The sequence below is a fragment of the Macaca thibetana genome, chromosome 9 (assembly GCF_024542745.1).
Source record: "Macaca thibetana thibetana isolate TM-01 chromosome 9, ASM2454274v1, whole genome shotgun sequence".
Lineage (NCBI taxonomy): Eukaryota > Metazoa > Chordata > Mammalia > Primates > Cercopithecidae > Macaca > Macaca thibetana.
This window is the reverse complement of record NC_065586.1, coordinates 47,256,032-47,279,087: the sequence shown is the minus strand read 5'-3', so window position 1 is coordinate 47,279,087 and position 23,056 is coordinate 47,256,032. Positions and strand designations below refer to the sequence as shown.

General features: G+C 38.2%; 1 protein-coding gene and 1 non-coding gene across 4 annotated transcripts in view; one reads left to right on the top strand and one right to left on the bottom strand.

Moving 5' to 3' along the window:
* WAPL (WAPL cohesin release factor) overlaps positions 1-23,056 on the bottom strand; it is an 85,736-nt gene that overhangs the window by 47,131 nt on the left and 15,549 nt on the right. For 2 of the 3 annotated variants that reach the window (XM_050803812.1, XM_050803814.1), the window contains exons 3-4: positions 16,030-17,052; positions 13,536-13,654 (exon numbers count right to left, since the gene is read on the bottom strand). In XM_050803812.1, the coding sequence (XP_050659769.1) occupies positions 13,536-13,654; positions 16,030-17,052 (1,142 nt within the window). The remainder of the gene's footprint in view (positions 1-13,535; positions 13,655-16,029; positions 17,053-23,056) is intronic. The other variant, XM_050803813.1, reaches the window with a different exon arrangement.
* LOC126963545 (U6 spliceosomal RNA) lies at positions 3,930-4,036 on the top strand. Its single transcript, XR_007729161.1, has one exon. It is a non-coding gene; the product is annotated as a U6 spliceosomal RNA (small nuclear RNA).

The following is a 23,056-nucleotide window of genomic DNA, read 5'->3' as shown; positions in this document are numbered from 1 at the left end:
CACTGAAGAAACTATTATCTTATAACTTTAGTGCAGCATACATGTACAGTGTTTAAAAGGCTACACTAGTGTCCTAAGCTTTCACATTTACTCACTGACTCCCCAAAGAAACTTGCAATCCTGCAAGCTCCATTCATGGTTAAGTGTCCTATATAGGTGTGCCATTTTTATATGTATTTTCACTATACATTTTCTATGTTTAGATACACAAATACTTACCACTATATTACAATTGCCTACAATAGTCAGTACAGCAACATGTCAGGAGCAACAGGCTACACCATAAAGCGTAGGTGTGTGGTAAGCTCTCCCATCTAGCTTTGTCTAAGTACATTCTGTTTGCACAATGAAATCGCCTAATGACGCATTTCTCAGAACGTATCCCTGTCATTAAGTAATGCGTGACTGTAGTACAAAATGGAAAAACAAATGAAATTCCAAACTATAAACACCCTAACACACACACAGGCATACACGTGCGCGCGCGCTCGCTCGCTCTCTCTCTCTCTCTCTCTCTCCCCACCCCCCATCTCCCCCCTACCCACCCTCCTAACCCCTACCTCAATCCTTCCCATCTTTAACTATCAAATGGATGTCAGTGCTTTCCAGCTCTTGATAACCCCTGGCCACATTTTCTCATTTCAAGCCTCATTTCCTGGGAAATAATAGTAAAATACTTTGAACTTTCAAACTTTAAAGGCACCTACACTAAAGAAAATACGATTAGGCAGGGCGTGGTACCTCACACCTATAATCCCATTACTTTGGGAGGCCGAGGGAGGCAGGTCACTTGAGATCAGGAGTTCAAGACCAACACGGTAAAACCCCGTCTCTACTGAAAATACGAAAATTAGCCCTAGGACGTGGTGGCATCCGCCTGTAGTCCCAGCAACTCAGGAGGCTGAGGCAGTTGCATCACCTGAACCCAAGAAGCAGTAAGCCAAGATTGCACCACTGCACTCCAGCCTAGGCAGCAGAGCAAGACTCTGCATCCAAAGAAGAAAAAAAAAAAAGATTAACTGTACTTTCATTCCTTATTAAAATCCTTCCAGAATAAAGTATTAAAGGAAAAAAAGCACAGGAATTGGATCACAGAGAGAAAATAATTTACATTTTCCTAAGCCTTTTTAACTTTTGCCTTTTTTTTTTTTTTTTTTTTTTTTTGAGACGGAGTCTCGCTCTGCCACCCAGGCTAGAGTGCAGTGGCGCAATCTCGGCTCACTGCCAGCTCCACCTCCCGGGTTCACGCCATTCTTCTGCCTCAGCCTCCCAAGTAGCTGGGACTACAGGCGCCCACCACCACGCCCGGCTAATTTTTTGTACTTTTTTTTTAGTACAGATGGAGTTTCACCATGTTAGCCAGGATGGTCTGGATCTCCTGACCTCATGATCCGCCAACCTCGGCCTCCCAAAGTGCTGGGATTAAAGGCGTGAGCCACTGCACCCAGCCTACTTACATAGATCAAAGATTTTAATTATCTGGTTTATTATTTAAGTTAAATATTACCTATATAGAAGGAAGAAATAATGCTTCTGGTTTGGAACAAACACACTAAGGAAATACTAAGACTGCTCAAAATTCCAGCAGGAAAAAACAATTCTGCCTTTTTAAGATACTCTTCTTATTCCTTTTTGTATCCCTAGCACAGTGAAAGTCATGTAGTAAACACTAAATAAAAACAATGATTAAAAAAAAGGCACCTAAAACCGACTCCCTCTCTTCCATACCCAGGCCCAGCCAGAACCTGCTCAGCTTCAACAACTCTTTGGATCACCCACCCCAGAGCTGTAATGAATGGCAGCTGCTATTAACTTCCACACTTTTGCCAGTTTCCCTCATCACCAATCCAATTGCTACAGTCACTCTTTTTTTCAGGCTTCATATCAATTAATACAGGTTTCTAGTACTTGAGAATATAGTGGATCTCACAATACCACATGATGACTGGATCTCAAGATGGTCAGTGAGTTCCTATACATAGAACAAAGGTAACACTGGGTAAAACTGTTCTGACAGAAAAATATGCTATTTCATGAGAGTGGGTTCTAACTGCTAAAGGAAGATACTGTGTGGAAGGAACATTTGTTCTTGGGTGAGATGTGGGAGTACTTGTCCTTTAAAGTCTCTTCAATTGTAAGATTTTGCTACTTAAGTTGACAACCTGTATAAACTCATTTTATGAAACAAAAAATGAAGTTTATCAAAGTATACAGCTATATCCAACTTTAAAACTGCAGGTTTATGTAATTGTAACATTCTAAAACAACTAAATATGTAACCATGATTTATACTGATAAATTTTAATTGCCCAGAAGCCCACTATCCAGTGTCATATTGAAGGACAGATGGGAAGAAAAAATTAAGTCCAGAATGTTCCTTAAAGAGTTAGACAAAAGATAGTGCCAGAAGGGCCTAGCTTTAAACCACAGGGGAATGATGAAAGTAAAGGTACAGGCTGGGCATGATGGCTTATGTCTGTAATCCCAACACTTTGGGAGGCCCGGACCAGCAGATGGCTAGACTCAGAAGCCCGAGACTAGCCTGGGAAAAACGGTGAAATCCCATCTCTACAAAAAATATAAAAAAGTTAGCTGGACACAGTGGCGTGCACCTGTAGTCCCAGCTACCTAAGAGGCTGAAGCAGGAGGATCACTTGAGCCCAGGAAGTCAAGGCTACAATGAGACATGATGACACCATTGCACTCCAGCCTGAGCAACAGGAGTGAAACCCTGTCTCAATAACAACAAAAAAGAACGTAAAGGTATTAAATATTTGAGAACTGAAACTGAGATTGACGTTATGGTTAGTTTCATCAATGACCCAGCAACAGTCTTAACTGCACAACAAGATGGCCAACATCCCAAGTAAAACACAACCAACCCCACAAGCACTGAAAACCTGTATAGTCAAGCTGACTATACAGACAATGAATGCTTACAAGCAGAGATGACACGCAGCAGCTAAATGAAAAGGTAGAAATCAAACCACAAGCAGGGCAAGCAGAAGAAATAATCTAAGTATATCAGCACACATATGACAGCTACAAATAATGGCATGTAGGGAAGCTACAGCCAGAAATCAGAAACTGGATGACATTTCACGAACGAAAGCACCAAGAACTGCTCAATGATCAAAACCTTACCTAGAAACAATAGGTACTTAAATCCATGTATGTTTCAACCCAATCTATCAAATCCTATCTTTCCTTTTCTCACCAGCAAGTGACAACTTTTCTGAATCATTGTCTCAACTATGTTTTTACTACAAGTTTTCTTCTTCACCCTCCTCATCTTCTTTCTGAGGCATGTATTCCTACAGTCAGCCCTCAATCTTGATATTAACAACTCCTCTATATTCCTGGGAGACGTTAAAGAAAATTCTCACAGACAAGTATGCTTAAGAGTTAATGCTTTCTAACACAGGGTAGAGGGGTAGGTAAAGGGAAGGGGGACCTCTTGGCCAGACTATGTCAGCAGAACTAAGGTGAGGAAGATGGCTGGCATAGTCAAGAAACTGGTTACATACATGAGGATTGTGAAAATAAGAACACATATGGAGGATAACGGAAACCATATTTCTCTCGGTGAAGGGAATTAAAATATGGAAAATGAGAAGTCTAGAATAAAACGTGGTATCAGAAATATTAGTATGAACTCATGGTTCTGAACATACATAGAATGACCATGAAATAGGCATGTGTCTGTATATGAAAGAGTATATGCATATTTTTACATGTTTCCTAGCTGTCTACTCAAAGAGACCCTAGCAGCAATGACACTTCAGAAGAAATAATCATACCTAGTGAACAAATATTTATTTCTAAATACCATTCTCCATGAACTGCAAACAGGAATCCTTGAAGAAATGGCTGACTCCAGGACTGGGAAAGTATAGGATGAGCCTGGAACATCTTAGAATGTCAGTAAGGTGCTTGCTTCAGCAGCACATATACAAAAACTGGAACGATATCAAGAAGATTAGCAAGACCCCTGCACAAGGATGACACACAAATTCATGAAGCGTTAAAATTAAAGAAAACAGAATGTCAGTAAGTAAGGAAATGCAAAATAGTGGGACACATCAAAGTCAGCTTGAAGGAACATTCACCAACCAAATCTAAGAAGATCAAACTAATGACAGAAGTATGATTTAAATAAATACAGTAAAAAATGACTGAATAAAGTAGAAATCCATGTTCATACTGTAATAATTGAATGAATACATACAAAAATACATGCATACATTCTAACCTACATGGAGGGGAAGAAAATACCTACCTTACACTAGAAGGCCAAATACTAATAACTGTAGAACAAATACTATAATTAGGAAATCACATGTGGCAACCAATGTTGTAAAAACTGACTCAGGCAAGAATCAATGCTAAAACTAGTGGGTGAAAGTCTAATGAGGAAAGGTGACGAACCTGATAAATACCATCTTAACCAAGTGATCAGTTAACATCAATAGTAATGGTACAAACTGACATTAAGTACTACCTGATGTGATGCAGCAAGAAAATGGCATCTCCTCTGTATTGCCATCAAAACTATCTAACCTGAGTCTAATCATGAGAAGGCATCAAACACAAACTGAGGGACATTCGACAAAATAACTGGCCTTAACTCCCCCAAAGATGTAAAAACCATGAAAAGACCAGGAAACACAGATCCCATGGCCGACTGAAGGAGAGTAGAGACTTGTGACAACTACATTTAACATGTGATTCTGGATTAGATCATGGGTTCTTTGTTGAGGAGACATGGGGATGTGGTTTAGTTGTTCTGCTGTAAAGAACATTACTGGGACAATTGCTGAAATTTGAATGGGATCTGTGGATTAGACAATGGATTACATCAATGTTAACTCTGGTTTTGATGGGTATTCTGTGGCAGTATAGTAAAGTGCTTTTGTTTTTAGAAAGTACAAACTAGGTATTTAGGAGTAAGGGGCATCACATCTGAAATTACTATCAAGTCACAAACACATACATATACATCAACGGGAGGATGCATTTCACTCCCCAGGAAACATCTGGCAATGTCTAAAGACATTTTGGGTTGTAACAACTAGGCAAGAGGGGGATGCTACTGACAACGAGTGGATAGAGGCCAGGGATGTTGCTGAATATCCTCCAATGTACAGGGCCAGCCTCCAAACCAGGAATTATTCAGTACAAAATATCAATAGTGCTTAGGCTGAAAAAGTGTGATAGAGCAGGAGGAAAACTCTTGCCACTACAAGTCATAGACTACCTCTTTACCACCTGGAAATGGGGCCACTGGTATTCTTAAATCTAATCAGATTAGAGAGCCAGAAAATCCAGATATTCCCACTGGCCTACCAACTACACAAGGGTGCTTCTATTATAACAGAGAATGGGCCAGGCACATTGGCTTATGCCTGTAATTCCAGCACTTTAGGAGGCCAAAGAGAGCAATCACTTGAGCCCAGGAGTTCAAGACCAGCCTGGGCAACATGAGACCCCATCTGTACAAAAAATACAGAAATTAGCAAATGTGGTGTCATATGCCTGCAGTCACAGCTACAGGCACTAGCTACCCTCCAAAGGCTGAGGTTGCAATGAGCCATGATCATGCCACTGCACTCCAGCCTAGGCAACAAAGCAAGACCATGTCTCAAAAAACAACAACAACAAAAAGAAAAGAGAGACTGGAATGACTGCTGAGAACATTTCCTATACCCACCTATCTTGTCCTTTTTTTTCTCCCGGTACACGTGAGGTAACTTATGTAAAACTTCCCTGGAGAACTGAGCTTTCCATAAATCCTAATTTCTCATACATAAAGAAATCTGTGGCATTTACTTAAGTAAGGCTCTTCTGGGAATAAAACGTCAGGGCTACATCTAAGATCTTGCTCCTGTTAAGTCATGAAATCAACTGCAGTTGGCTCCTAAAAGCTGTGTTTCTTCTAGTTTTGTTTGTAAGAAGGTTATGTGAGTTAATTCATTTATATTTATTATGTCTTTTAAATTAGAAAATAATGTTTATGATGTCCTTTCAGATTTTACCTGTAGTTCATACTTCGAAATAATCACCCAGTAGTATCTTATTCTAGCACTGTCTAAATCTGAGCAACATCTGGTGGAATCTTAAACTTCAGTAGGAAACCATGAGTTAATACATTTTCCACTCAAATATTAATTTCAGAAGGAAACAAACTAATATTCTTAATAGGGCTAATTTGAATTAATTGGCCTCTATGTTTGGGGGAAAAAAAAGCTGAAACATTGCATGAAAGATGTCATGGGATATACGTTGATCTCTTGGCCCCATTTGTTAATTGTATGACCTATTTGAACGTTGTCCTGTTCTATTGTTAGTTTTCTTCACCATTTATTGTAGTCAATTTTTAAATTTCTGTAATATGAGGCCTTTCTCTATCTTTTAAATTACTGTTACCTAAAGTTAATAAATCCAGATTATATGTTCCTTACACTTGTGCAACATTAAAATGAATAAAGGCTTTGCCTTGAAAAAAAAAAGGGGGGGGGGCGCTACTATGTTAAGACACAGCTTGTTAAGACACAGCTTTGATTGGGCACGGTGGGAGGCCCACTTTGGGACTTTGGGAGGCCAAGGTGGGCCGATTGCTTGAGGTCAGCAGTTCAAGATCAGTCTGGCAAACAGGTGAAACCCCATCTCTACTAAAAAGACAAAAATTAGCCAGGCATGGTGGTGCATGTCTGTAATCCCAGCTACTTGGGAGGCAGAGGCAGGAGAATTGCTTGTACCTAGGAGGCAGAGGTTGCAGTGAGCGAGATCGTGCCACCACACTCCAGTCTGGGCGACACAGTGAGACTCCATCTCAAAAAACAAAAACAAACAAACAAAAAAAACACATACACAATTTTACTCATATTACATTTTTCAAATAAGCTCAGTCCCATAGCTCTTTTTGTTTTATAAATTAGCAATAATTTTCTCAATTTTCTGACACTATCACGTTGCATCCATTAACAGTAAATAGGTCTGCTGCTGACTCAGTTGCCATGACCTGATTTACTTTAGGCCAGATAGATTCCTTCGTAATCAGGTCAAGTACATGTACACTGCTGCCTTCTAAGCTATGTTAGTAGCAAAGAAATTACTCCAACATTAAGTTCAAAACTAAGTTAAAAAAACAGAACACAAATAGGTACAAATGACCTCAACTGAATATAGAATTAACCATAAGCAGACAATATAAAAATCATTTCAACAAATTTTAACACACTACCGTAACTGTTCATCCTAAGTAAACTATAATCTAAGGACAAAACAAATTGCAAAGAAATTAAAATTCACTCAGTATATTTATTGCTCATGTCGCTGGAATTATTTTTATATATATGTATGCTGTAGGATAAAGCAAATAAGTATACACTTCTGTGATGTTAAATTTGAAGGCCAGGCGCAGTGGCTCACGCCTATAATCCCCAGCACTTTGGGAGGCTGAGGCGGGTGGATCACCTGAGGTCGGGAGTTCGAGACCAACCTGACCAACATGGAATAACCCCATCTCTACTAAAAATACGAATAAAATTAGCCAGGCATGGTGGTGCATGCCTGTAATCCCAGCTACTCGGGAGGCTGAGGCAGGAGAAGCACTTGAACCCGGGAGGCGGAGGTTGCAGTGAACCCAGATCATGCCACCGCACTCCAGCCTGGGTGACAGAGCAAGACTCTGTCTCAAAAAAAAATAAAATAATAAATAAATTTGAAAAAAAAAAAAAACTATCAATAACATAAACTCATGGTTCATTTTTCAACGTATCTCGTAACTCTGTCCAAACAAAGGCCCTTGATGTGATGAACACATTCAGCACTCAGATCTCGGTTTCTGAGTACTAATATCCACAAACAGAACCAAGTTTCTAGAAAAACACGTGATTCCATGACTTAACAGGGAATCTACAAGATGAGCCTGAGCCATCTTATCATACAGAAGGCAAGGGAAGTGCTCAAAGATGACAGGTTATTTCAAAAGGATACAAGAGACAGCTTGAAATGGTTCACATTGGCCAAATCTAAAACAACTTCAACTTAAAAAAAAAAAAAAAGCAAAATCAACTATAAAACATTTAGTAAATAGTATTTATTTTTATTGCATATATTTCACACGCAAGATAATGCTTTAATATACACAGTGATTACTACAAGTATCCATCACTTTCCAGTTACCCTATGTGTGTGTTAAGAGCACCTACAATCTACTCTCTTAGCAAATATCCTATGTTATTAACTACAGGTCTGCTACTATACATCAGATAGCTACATTTATTCATCCTATGTAACTGCAAGTATGTACTGTCTGACCAACACTGCCCTATTTCCTCCCCCTCCTCATCCCTGGTAACCACCATTCTATTCTGTTTCTACCTATTCAACTATTTTTAGTTTGACACACAAGTAAAATCATGCCATTTTTAATATTCTTTGTGTCTGAGTTACTTCACTTAGCATAACGTAACTAAAAATGTTATCCAATAAGCAGAAATTACTGAATTTATAGTGATGGAGACAGTGGGAAGGAGACGGGAAGAAGGAAGAGAGATGAAGGTTCCTCTTTACAAAATTCCAGCTATTAAATATGTAAGAAATAATGATTAGAAAATTCATCATTCTGTAACTCGAGCAATAAATGATGTAGGCAAAGCTCAACAATGGATACGAAAATGATGAAGTAAGACAACAATGGGGAATAGGCATGCATGTGGTACCAGACTAGCATTCTGAAGTTTCCTAACTAAATTATAAAAGCAGAAATGTACTTATATTCTGGAGAGAGCTGGTGATCAAACAATGCTAAGAGTGGAGTAACCAGATGTCATGAGACTTCTGATGTAAAGCATCATACATGATGCAACCGGTGAAATAGTCTCTCCCCCCTCCCACACACACACAAAGTCTAACCTGAATTTAATCAAACTTCCAGACTTAAATTCTGGTACTTTAATGCAGTGATGTAACAAGTTAAATGACATCAGTAGGAAACAATCAGATAAATTCTGAATGTAGAACTTTCTGTAAGACAAATAGCCTAGGCTCTTAAAAAACCATCAGGGCCGGCCGAGAGCAGTGGCTCATGCCTGTAATCCCAGCACTTTGGGAGGCCGAGGCAGGCGGATCACGAGGTCAGGAGATCGAGACCATCCTGGCTAACACTGTGAAACCAGGTCTCTACTAAACATACAAAAACGAAATTAGCCAGGCGTGGTGGCAGGCACCTGTAGTCCCAGCTACTCACAAGGCTGAGGCGGGAGAATAGCGTGAATCCAGGAGGCAGAGCTTGCAGTGAGCAGAGACGGCGCCACTGTACCCCAGCCTGGGTGACAGAGTGGGACTCCGTCTCAAAAAAAAAAAAAAAACAAAAAGAAAAGAAAAAACATCAGGGCCAACGGGAATTTTTTTCAAAGGAGGGTACTGTTCAAAACTAAAAGAGACATAACTAAATGATTATGGTTTGGAAAAAAAAAATATGAAAAGACATTTTGAAGATGGGGAAAACTGAATACACAGTGATTATCAGATTATATCAAAGAATTATTAGGAATTGACTTAAGTGTTATATAACCACAGGTATAAGACCTTTCTCTTAAGAAATGCAGGCAACTTACTTTCAAATAGACCTTATATATATTTAATATAATAAACTTGCAAATAAGACTATCTATATTTAATATAAATATTATATATTATACAGTAAATACGTATTATAGAGAGCGAGAAAGGGAAGGGACCATGTACAATTATGGTTAAATGCTAATTGGAAATCAATCTAGGCAGAGGGATATGGGTATTCATCTTACTGCTCTTTCACATTTTCTGTATATTTCAAATTTTAGTTTATTTATTTAACTTATTTATTTTTAAGAGACAGGGTCTCACTCTGTTGTCCAGGCTGGAGTGAAGTGATGTGATCATAGCTCACTGCAGCCTTGAACTCCTGGGTTCAAGTGATCTTCCTGCCTCAGCCTCCCAAGTAGCTGGGAGCCACTATGCCCAACTACATTTTTTCCTTTCTTTTTTTTCTTTTTTTTTTTTTTAAAGATGGGGCCAGGTGCATTGGCTCACGCCTGTAATTGCAGCACTTTGGGAGGCCGAAGCAGGTGGATCACCTGAGGCCAGGAGTTCGAGACCAGCCTGGCCAACATGATGAGATCCCATTTCTACTAAAAATACAAAAAATTAGCCAGGCATGGTGGCACTTGCCTGTAGTCCCAGCTACTCAGGAGGCTGAGGCAGGAGAATTGCTTGTGCCTGGGAGGCAGAGGCTATAGTAAGCTGAGATCGTGCCACTGCACTCCAGCCTAGAAAACAGAGCCAAGACTCCACCTCAAAAAAAATTTTATAAAGATGTTATCTGGCTTTTTTTACTGGATTGACATTTGTATGGATGGTGCAAAAGCAATGGTGGGTAAAACTGCTGGTGCCTTAGCACCAATAAAGGTAGGACTTCTGAACTGCTACATACTATGTAGCAGTCAAAAAGTAAAATGCCAGTTTCACTTAAAGCCCTTAATGAAGGAATAAAGATGGTTAATTTTATTAAATCTCTATCCCTGAATATACTAATAATCTCTGTGACAAAACAAGTATGCATAAAACACTTCTGCTGCATGTAAAGTACAGTGGTTGTATGGAGAAAAAACTACCACTGTTTAAGTTGCAAGCCAAACTAGCTACTTTTTTCTCAAACATCATTCTTTACTGGAAAGATCGACAAACTGTGCTGATTCAAACATGGGAATGTGGCAGGCATTTTCTCGAAAACAAAGAGTAAATCTGTTACCATCAGTTGTTTTCCTTTGCTTCCAACAACAACAACAACAAAAAATTAGAGAACTTGTATCTACCACTGTGAACTTGACAGGTTCTCAGTACTTACAAACTTTTCTGAGTTTGACAGTGGTATTTTGATACTGTATAATGAAATGTGTCATCATTTGAAAGATTTACATAATTCATCGTAACCAGTATTTTGCAAGTGACCAGTACATGATGTTATAAAGCATGTATGGGTAAATGCCCATTCAAAATGCAAGACAAAGCAGCAGATTTTAATGCAATGGTATGAAAGGTTACTGGCATGGTTTCAGATTCCAAGTTGCAACTAATCATCAAGAGACTCCCATTTATTGAGTTTTGGGGTAGTACTGTAGAAGAATATCCAAAATTACTCAAAAAGGTTGTTAAAATACAACTACATATATCACTGTGAAGTCATAGTTTTCTAGAAATCCAAAGTCTCACCTAAGCACCTGGGAGTGCAAAACCATAGCACAATTACATTGAAAAGATCCCCAAATGGGCTCTTTAGGTAAAATAGGAAAAATAAGGCCATAAAAATTGAACACACTCATTTGTTACTTAAAAGCAATTCAATCTACAAGAATAAAAGGTACTGACAATCTCTAATTTTAACTTTAAATAACAGAATACTATTAACAAGCTATTTAAAGAATTTTTTTTACAAAAAAGGTGAAATCAAATTATTCTCAATACCTATGCTGGACCATATTACATTTTGGGAGGCCAAGGTAGGCAGATAGCCTGAGCCTAGGAGTTCAAGACCAGCATGGGCAACAAAGTGAAACCACATCTCTACAAAAAATACAAAAATTAGCCAGGTATCAAAATACACGCCTGTAGTCCCAGCTATTCAGAAGTCTGAGGTGGGAGGATCACCTAAGCCCGAGGATGTCAAGGCTGCACTGAACAGTGATCACACCACTGCACTCCAGCCTGGGTAAGTGTGAGACCATCTCAAAAAAAAAAAAAAGAGGAGGAGGAATAAAGTTGGCCCTAACCTTATACCATATACAAAAATTAACTTAAACAGAACAAAGATCTAAACGTAAAGACCTAAAACTATAAACTATAGGAAAAAAACATAAATGAAAAGGTACCTAACACTGGATCTGGCAACAATTTCTTGGATATGACACCAGATGCACAGACAACAAAAGGATAAATTGAACATCAAAATTAAAAACTTTTTTGCATCAAAGGACAATATCAATATGGTGAAAAACAACTAATGAAATAGAAGAAAGTATCTGTAAATCCTATTACTGATAAGGATTAACATACTACTACAACTCAATAAAAACAAAAAACTCAATTATAAAATGGGCAAGGGGCCAGGCACAGTGGCTCACGCCTGGAATCCCAGCACTTTGGGACACCGAGGCAGGTGGATCACCTCAGGTCAGGAGTTAGGGACCAGCCTGACAAACATGATGAAACCCCATTATTAAAAATACAAAATTAGCCATGCATGGTGTCACATGCCTGTAATCCCAGCTACTTGGGAGGCTGAGGCACGAAAATCGCTTGAACCCAGGAGGCGGAGGTTGCAGTGAGCCAAGATTGTGCTATTGCACTCCAGCCTGGGCAACAAGAGCGAAACTCCATCTAAAACAAAGAAGCAAAAACTGGGCAAAGGACTTAGACATTTCTTCAAAGATACAAAAGTAGCCAGTAAGCATATAAAAAATGCTCAACATCACTAGTCATTAGTGAAGTGCAAATCAAACCACTATGAGATACCACTTCACACCCATTAGGCTATTATCAAAAAACAGAAAATAGAAGTGCTGATAAGGATATGAAGAAACTAGGGCCCTCATACACTGCTGGTAGCATACATTGCTGGTAGCAATGTAAAATGGTGCAGACATCACAGAGAACAGTTTGGCAGTTCCTCAGAAAGTTACAGGCCTACCATATTGACCCAGGAAATCCACTCCTAGGTATATATCCAAAAGTACTAAAAGCAGAAACTCAAACAAATATAGCTGTGTGCCACCCTTCACAGCAGCATTATTCACAGTAGCCAAAAGGTAAAAACAATCCAAGTGTCCATCAACAGATGAATAGATAAACAAAACGTGGAAGGTGTGGGGGTGTGGTGGTGGTATGTTTGTCTCACACACAATGGAATATTATTCTTTTTTATATATATATACACACACACATATATATCTCACATACAATGGAATTTTATTCAGCCATAAAAAGGAATGAAATTTTGACATACAGTAAAAGACAGATGTACCTTAGACAAATCAGGCTTAGTGAAATAAACCAGATTCATACAATGTTTGTCCTTTTGTATCTGGTTTATGATGAATATTGTATGTTTCTATTTATATAAGATACTTAGATAAAGCACATTCCTAGAGCAGAGTGGAATACTATTGACTAGGCATGGGGTGGGGGAGGAAGTTATTGGTTAATGGGTACAGAGTTTTTGTTGGATATGATAAAAAGGTTTTGGGTATAGATAATTGTGATGGTTACATAACACCGTGAAAGTAATGCCACTGATTTATACACTTGAGAATGGTTCAAAAAATATGTATATTTTACAATTTTTAAAAAATGGTTACATCTGAAAAAAGGACTTCCATATATCCTTTGAAAGACAGTTGCTATGTTTATTAGTAACTTTCAAATAAAAAATAAAGAGTTGAGCCCTCCAGTAACAAATAAATAATAAAAATCACTGATAGTGCTTTACTTACCCGTTTGGGGCCACTAAAAATCTTTCTGGTATTTTCCTTTGATTTATCTCCTTGTTTATTTATGGGTTTCTTCACACTTTCAGGCACACCAGGCAAGTCCTCTGTAAAATCCAAGTTTTCTGAAATAGTAATCAAAACTATCTAGCTTACTAATATTTCAAATTACCTACCGGAAAACCTATCAAGATTATATATATATGAATCAATGAAAATGGGAAGAAAAGAATAAAGGAATCAGAGCACCACAGAGCTGACAAAATACTCCCTAGAATAAGAAGTTTCATTCTGCCATTCTCCCTTCCTGCTTGCCCCTCCCGAGAGAAATCATAAACCTGGTTGCTGTGTATGTGTTCTAGTCTTATTTTATGTTAAATGGAAAAACCAAATCTTTTCCCAAATAATTTTCTTACTTCCGAGAGGTCACATAACTGCTGGATATCTATGGATACTGCCACTGGAATGGTATAGTTTATACATATACAAAACACGATGCGGTATCTACCTGTAACATTTTTCAGAACTTTAAATCCACTAAATCACGTTGGCCTTCAAAGAATGCCTGCTGGCAACTACAAAAGCCACATTTAAAACACCAGAAAAGGAGGACAGTTATCCTTGGCAAGAGATTTAAAATGACCTAATACAAGAAAGTTTAATGATTTGTTGGTCTTCAAACACAACTAACCAAAAAATCAGTTTATTTCCCAACTGGTTAAAAACAGGTATCTTTTTCTAAGCTAAACAAAATAGGAAAAATAGGAAGACTTTTCTGTATCCCAATGCTTAAAATTTTTTGCTGTTTCACATATGGTATGAAGACTCAAATTTCAACTTTGGGTGGATCAACCAAATGGCCTCTAATTGTCAAATGTTATTTAGCATCTACTTCAAGTTTCTCAAAGGGAGTCTAATTTCACATTTTAAATCTTTAAAAGTTTTATTACCCAAGATGTAAATTTCAGTCACAGATTTTCAATTGCAGGGGATAACTTGCTATCCAGATTAGAATAAAAGCTTGTAAGTAAACTGCAGCAGGACAAGGGCACTGGTACTGTATAGCAGTATTTATCATTCTACTGAGGAAGCAAATGCCTAGCTGTTCTGCCCAGCCAGATCTTAAGTGACTATAGTAAGGCTGCGGCAAACTTCCATTCTCCAGAAAAGATTCAAAGACGACACTGGATGTATTTTTTCTTTTTTTTCGGAGAAGGTAGGGGTGAGCCTCTAGGGGTACTCCTGTGTATGTCTAGTTTTGAAGAATAAATTAAGCAAAACTATTTTTAGGCCAAATAAAGCAAAATGGCAGGTAATCTCAAGAATGACTTATATTCTATAAGAGAATCTGTATTTTAAAATACTATTGTAATTCTAATTTACCATAATGACACTTCTGTGGCCCTACCAGGAAAAAAAGATTTAATATGTAAAGCAATCCAGAAAAACTATATTTGGTTAAGAAACCATGTATCCCAGAAGCTTTCACAAATTCTTCCTCACTAGACAGTCAATCCACCTCACAAAGCCCTTGTCAGGTAATGACTTAATTATAGCAGAGCTAACCTACTTCATTTGTTTGTCTCTCACAGTGGAGACTGAACTCCTTGAGGACCTTTAGTCATTACCGGGTCTACAATCTCCACACAAATTAAATTTCCACAGTTAAGAGTGAATGCATAGTTACCTGGTACTTTTCAATTTTATTGAACCAACTTAAGATGGTTTGAGAGTGTTTTGAATGTTTATTAGTTTTCAGCCAACCACAAAGAGTTTTTAAATTCTAATCTTCTGGTATTTCCCTCATTATAACCATTTGTTATCAGTATAGTTCCAAAGGTCCAAAATCTAATCTATGTCTTCACTGCATTTGCATTTGTCAAGTGGAAACATCATGATATTTGGTGTCCCTGCCCCATATACATACATGCTTTAAAATTCTCAAGTGCTAAAGCTTAAATTAACACTCAAAGTATGACGACTCTCCAATCTACAAATTGGTTCCTTAAAACTTGGGACTTGATCATTAACACTTAAAATGCGGTACCTTTAGATAGTTCTAAATAGGTACTTTTAATAAATACAACAAGTTAAAATTGAATATCTAGGAAGAAACTATGTAGGTGTTGATTTAAGCCTGAAAAACACATTTATAGTAGTCCCCCCGCCATCAATAGGGGATACATGCCAGTTCCTAGTGGATGCCTGAAACCATGGATAGTACACCAAAACCTGTATATACTATGTTTTTGCATATACATACCTATGATAAAGTTTAATTTATAAATCAAGCACAGTAAGAGATTAGCAATGACTAAGAATAAAACAGAATAACAATATGCTATAATAAAAGTTATGTGAATGGGGTCTTTATCTTATCATACTGTACTCACCTCTTTTCAGAATGTGGTTGACCTTGGGTAATTGAAACCATAGAAAGTGAAACTGCAGGTAAGGGGGGGGACTACTGTACTTACTATATATTTTTTTAAATTCTTACCTGCATTGTTAGTACCAGACTGACTGTCCTGGGAATTATCATTGCTTTCTGGGGGAGGCTGCAAGGAGGGTGATGGAGCTGTTTTAGTTCTTTTTTTGCTTGTCTTTCTTTCCACTTGACAGTCATCATCTTCATCATCTTCGCTTTCACTGAGATCATCAAAGCCAAAATACTTAATTTTGTAATTAGAACTTCCAGAACCTCCTTCATCACCTCCTGTCTCATGATCTTCAAAACCAAAAAATTCAAGTTTAACATCCTTTTTGGATTTAGTATTACTAGGTCGAAATCTAGTAGTGGTCTTAGAAGTTGCAATGTCTGCCTTTTTTCTGAGACGACCAGCTTCTCCCAAATCTGCAGGAGTGGATGCAGTGAACTCATCCATGCTGCGTTCCATAGTATCCTGTATGGTAACATTACAAACTGACAAGCAAGATGGATGTAAAACAGTGTAATCTCTAGTCCGTCCAACTGTCCCTCTAAAACTGGTCCCACAACTTACACCACCTTTCTTTGCCTGATTCAGGCCATCTTTACTCGATTCACTGTTTGCTTTGGCTAAGGCCTGACTGGTGCCATCCATCAGCTTATCAAAATTTGACGCTCCTTGGGAGGATTTCGCTTTATTGGCCCTACAGTACGTCCTACAGTTGGTTGGCCTAAGAACACTTTGTACAATATCTTCCTCAATGGCTTCATTCAGATTTTCCAATCGATTTTTAAAATCGTCATCCTTCATCTCCAAAAGGGGATCACTATCCAAACTTAAAATACAGTCTTCTGATCTGATATCTTCAAAATCATTATCCCATTCATACAAACCAGTTCTTACAGATCCCTTGATTGGAGATATTTCTGATGGTGATTCTGGCCTCTTCCCAAACTGGGAGTTCCAAGTATCGTTTGTTTCCTTGATTTCAGAAGCCACTGTAGTTTCTGCATTGGGTTTCTTAGTACTGTCAGCATTTTTGTGAATATGGTGACTATTCTTCTCACGTTCTTCATGAAAATTCTCCACTTTATCTGTAAAAATAAGTCAAAGGATAAAAACATGAGTGGTATCAATATAAAAGTTAATAAACAACAGACATGTGGTTAATCAATAGTATATGATCAATCTCGAAAGAACTGCAAACAATTTTAGGTTGTGAAGAAATTAACGTTTACATATCAGACATTTTCTCTCCTATCTTTTCAGTATATAGCTCTCATGTCTTCTATTGACCTTTCCTCAGGCAATCAAGTCCCTTAAAATTATCAACTCACAAGAAATTTCAGCAGGGTTAAGCAACGGAATCCATTCAGAATGACATGCAAATGACTCAGCCAAACCTTCTTAGGGGTATTAAGGGCTTTTCAAATAAAGATGCTTAAATTAAAAATTATTCAGTAAAATCTAAACCAACCGAAAAACCTTCTACCAATGTTTTTATTTATTTGGGATAGGGCTGCCCATAAGGTATGCTAGTTCTATCTAGAAGCCTGCCCATAGGATCAGGTTTCTCTAGCTATTTCTGTTTTCTTCTAATCCTAAAAGCCATATAACCTCAAGGAATTTTTAGCAGTAGTTCTGGTGTGTTAGTTAAATGGCTAATAGTGGCTATTTATGCATATCAGCCAGTAACAAATCCTTGGCCTGCCTCTTCATCTTATATGAGGAGAATTCATTTTTGTTGCCTTCAATTTTTACTATTGGAACATTTTTATAACCTTTCCAAATGAGATACAAATATGATTCCAACTGGTATTATTATTAATTCCCTCAACACTTACTTGTAGAAAAACACTGGCAAAATGTATACTCTATGACAAACAATAAAATTACTTCTACAAAATATATCTACATTTAAGAAAATCTATTTACAAATCTCAATTAGTATCATCAAATACAGGTGAGAGGGATGCTTTACATGGACAGATTCACTATAAAATGTTTAATGCTACCCAATAGGTTTTCCTCCCCTCAAGACAGGACCTCACTCTGTTACCCACACTGGAATACAGTGGTGTGATCATGGCTCACTGCAGCTTCAGAGCCGAGCACAGTGGCTCATGCCAGTAAATCTCAGCACTGTTGGAGGCTGAGGCAGGAGGATCACTTGAGCGCAGGAGTCCCAGACCAGCCTGGGAAATTTAGCGAAACCCTGTCTCTTCAAAAAAATCAAAAATTAGCCTGGCGTGGTGAGGCATGCCTAGTCCCAGCTACTCAGGAGGCTGAGGTGGGAGAATTACCGAGTAGGAGGTCAAGGCTGCAGTGTGCCATAATCAGGCCACTATAGATTGCATTCCAACCTGGGTGACAAGCAAGACTGTCTCAAAAAAAAAAATTTGAGCAGCTGTCACCAACGAAATTATAATGACATCAAGAATATACACATGAAAAATGCTTATCATGAGTTGCTAGGGAAACACAAAAGGTAAACTCCTTAATATACTAAGAATCGTTACATATCAGTAAATCCAATGTCCCAGTACAAAATGAAGCTAGGGGCCAGGCACAATGGCTCAGGCCTGTAATCCTGGCTCTTTGGGAGGCCGAAGTGGGCAGATCACTTGAGACCAGAAGTTCGAGATCAGCGTGGCCAACATGGCGAAACCCTGTCTCCACTAAAAAGACAAAAAAAAAATAGCTAGGCGTGGTGGCACCTGCCACCCACTCCCAAGTCCTAGCTACTTGAGAGGCTGAGGCACAAGAATTGTTTGAACCCAGGAGGCAGAGGAGGTTCCAGTGAGCTGAGATAGAACCACTGCACTCCAGCCTGGGCAACAAGGCAAGACTTTGCCTCAAAAATAAATAAATCAGAAGCTAGGAACACAAAGAAGCAATTCATTAAAATATATATAATGAATTAAATAACTTATGAAGGATACTCAATTTCACTCACAAAACTCAAAGTAAAACAAAGCTGAACTATATTTATATAAGCCCTCAGTATACGCCTGGTACTATTCTAAATACTTTCCATTAATTTATCTCAAAGCAACCATCAGGTAGGTACTACTGCCATATTCATAATCCCTTTCCCACAATTCCAACATCCAAAAAGCTCTAAAAAGTAAAAAGTTTTCTCACAGCACACTTGGAAGCAAAACCCGACCCCAACCAAAGGGAGGCTGTTTATAGTATTTACCCTACTTAGGGAAGGTATTTTCTCCTCTGAAGAAACACTATATTTGAATAGAGAACACCACCTCAGATCCTGATAGGGGAGTTAATATAAACTTTCCAAAATCCAAAATAATTCTAAATTCTAAGACACATCTGGCCCCAACGATTTCAGATAACGAAATGTGAACCTCTATCTCATTCCACAGATAAAGGACAATGGGCTTACATTACTAGTTGTTGATTACATGGCTATTGAGTGGTATTTACTCTCTGAAAAATAAGGCAACTTATTAAAAAAAATTGGAAGCAACTTGAAAGTCTGACATTAATAAGGAATTGGCTAAGTAATGTATAGCACATACAGAAATTGACAACATGCAACAGTATTTTCTCAAAGGGTAGGGGGAGAGCCAAAAAGAAAACTGATATGGTATTATCCCCAAGATATTACATGAGAAAGAGTAAGGTACAAAACAGCAGCAAATCATCATTTTGTGGATTTTAATTTTGTGGATTAAAATACGCAGGCACACATGTACATATAGATATGCGAAACTGCCAGTATTGCTCATATATACACAAAACATATCAGAAAGGTTAAAACAAATAACAATGCATGGTTGTTCCAGAGAAAACTGAGGTGGCTAAGGAAATGTGCTAGGAGGGAAGTTGTTAACCAACACCATATTGAACCATGTGCAAATAAAAGGTATTTTTGTGTTTTTGGGTTTTTTGTTTGTTTGTTTTGCAGCGGAGTCTCACTCTGTCTCCCAGGCTGGAGTGCAGTGGCACGATCTCTGCTCACTGCAACCTCTGCCTCCCAGGTTCAAGCTGCCTCAGTCTCCCAAGTAGCTGGGATTACAGGCACCCTCCACCATGCCCAGCTAATTTTTGTATTTTCAGTAGAGACGGGGTTTCACCACATGGGCCAGGCTAGTCTCAAACTCCTGACCTCAGACAATCCACCCACCTCAGCCTCCCAAACTGCTAGGATTACAGGCATGAGAAACCGAGCCCAGCCATAAACTGTTTTAAAAATAAAAGTAGGGCAGGGGCTGGGCGTGGTGGCTCACGCAGTAATTCCAAAGGCATGAGAATTGCTTGAACCTGGGAGGCAGAGGTTGCAGTGAGCCGAGATCACGCCAGTGCACTCCAGCCTGGACAACAGAGCGAGACTCCATCTCAAAGATAAATAAATATAAGCCCTTTCAATGCCACTTAAGAAACATCTCCTACCCTTATATTCAGACATGGGACATAATGGTCAAAGACATATTCGTGTGTAATTTATAGCACATACAGAAATTGACAACATGCAACAGTATTTTTTCAAAGGGTAGGGAGAGGGCCAAAAAGAAAACTGATATGGTATTATCACCCAGATATTACATGAGAAAGAGTAAGGTACAAAAACAGCAGCAAATTATCATTTTGTGGATTTTAATTTTGTGGCTTAAAATACACAGGCACACATGTACACAAAGATATGTGGAACTGCCTGTATTGCTTGTATGTGCACAAAACATATCAGAAAGGTTAAAGCAAATAACAATGAATGGTCGTTCCAGAGAAAACTGAAGTGGCATTTATGTGTAATACTGTGTAGCATTTATGTGTATATAATACACATGTATTAATACACTACACATGTATTAATATATTAATATAATTATACATGTGTATTATACTAATATATTAATATATTAATACACATGTGTATGTAATACTGTGTAGCATTTATGTGTATATAATAATATTGTGTAGCATTATGTGTAATAGCAAAACACTAGAAACAGCCAAACTATCTGTAAGACACCAGTTATAGTACTATGGAAACTATAGTTATAGTACTATGGAAACTACAATGGAAACTAAAACCAGTTATAGTACTATGGAAACTACAATGGAAAACTATGAAACTGCTTTAAAAAAACCAAGGCAGATCTATAAATATCAGTAAGATTGTAACAATGTATAAATAAATCTATAATAATCTATATCAGAGTATAATTAAAATAAGATTATAATTTTATTAATATTTATAGATCTGCCTTATGTTACAATAAACATCTTAAAAGATTAAATGTTTTTAAAGGCATAATACACTAAATATATATATGCATATATGCTCCCATTTGTGTGTGTTTTTAAGAACACAAATATAGACACACATGCTGTGCCTACTAAAGACTGTGTAACAGACCGTTAACAGCACTGGTTCAGTGGAAGGGAATTCACTTTTCACTGTTAATATGGTCATGTGGCTGATCACCAGAGGCACCTGAAAGGCCACAGGAAAAACACGGCACATCTTCCTAAGTGAGCAAATCTTTACTCAAAGATTTGAAAGATAAAAATTATTTTTTAAAATAGTTAAGGCCAGGCGCTGTGGCTCACATCTGTAATCTCAGCACTTTGGGAGGCCAAGGCGGGTGGATCGCTTGAGGTCAGTAGTTTGAGACTAGCCTGGCCAACATGGTGAAACCCCATGTCTACTAAAAATACAAAAAATTGCCATGAGTGGTGCTGCACAATCCCAGCTACTGAGGAGGCTGAGGCTGGTTGAATCACTTCAACTCAGGAGGCAGAGGTTGGAGTGAGCCAAGATCCGCCACTGCATTCCAGCCTGAGCAACAAAGTGAGACTCCGTCTTGGGGAAAAACAAAAAACAAAAAAACGGTAAAGCGTTACAATTGGTAATCCAAAACATTTTATATTTTATAAGGCATACCTATAAAATACAAAATTTACATGCAATTTTAAAGAAAAAACACTAAACTAAAAACAATTTCAAAAGTACTACTCAGCTTGGCTCACCACACAGAACAGTCCAGGTTATCGCAACCTTCCCTTAACTCCCACTAACACAGCCTGTGGAAAGCCTATACAAGGGCTTTCCAAATATAGGTACAATGGCGTTTTAAGGAAATTCACTTCTAAATCCCCAACCTCCAGGTGTATACTGTTCCAAAAACTGATTTGCCAACCCACCTGGCATTAACCAATCACTCTTCTCCCACATTACAAGTATTAATAACAGCGTATCGATCACCCATCCCTAATCTTATATGGTACATTTCTCCAACTCTTGACATGAACTATGAAGAAATAATGTGATAGATTGTTGATAACGTGATAGACTGTTGGTTTCTGTACTTCACAATTAAGTAAAACTTTCATGTGTGGGTAACAAATCCTTTTCATGTCAGGTAGTTTCCTAAATTAATTGCATTTCACAGAATTGAAAAGACCTAACTGATTCATTATTACAATGAATTTCTATGATTACCACATGCTTTGTGGCATGCAAGAATTCAAATAATAGAATCTGCTATAACAAAATTCTTACCATTCTTATCTTTATTTTATGAATTTATGGCTTCTCAACATTTACGCATATTAAAAAATTGAAATAGGATGCCAGGTGCGAGGGCTCACGCCTGTAATCCCAGCATTTTGGGAAGCAGAGGCAGGCGATCACAAGGTCAGGAGATCGAGACCATCTCGGCTAAGACGGTGAAGCCCCATCTCTACTAAAAAATACAAAAAATTAGCCGGGTGTGGTAGCACATATCTGTAGTCCAAGCTACTTGGGAGGCTGAGGCAGGAGAATCGCTTGAACCTGGGAGGCAGAGGTTGCAGTGAGCCCGGGCAACACAGCAAGACTCAGTCTCAAAAACAAAAAAAAAATTTGAAATAGGAATAATAGGGACATAGTAGTACGTGCTTGTAGTCCCACCTAGAGCTACCCAGGGTACTGCGGCCAGCAGTTCATTTGAGGCTGCTATGTTATGATCACACCTGTGAGTAGCCACACACTCCAGCCTGAGCAACACAGCGAGGCTCCATCTCAACAACAACAAACAACAAAAAATAGGAATAAAATTGATGCCAAAAAACTTTTTTGTCCAAAACCTT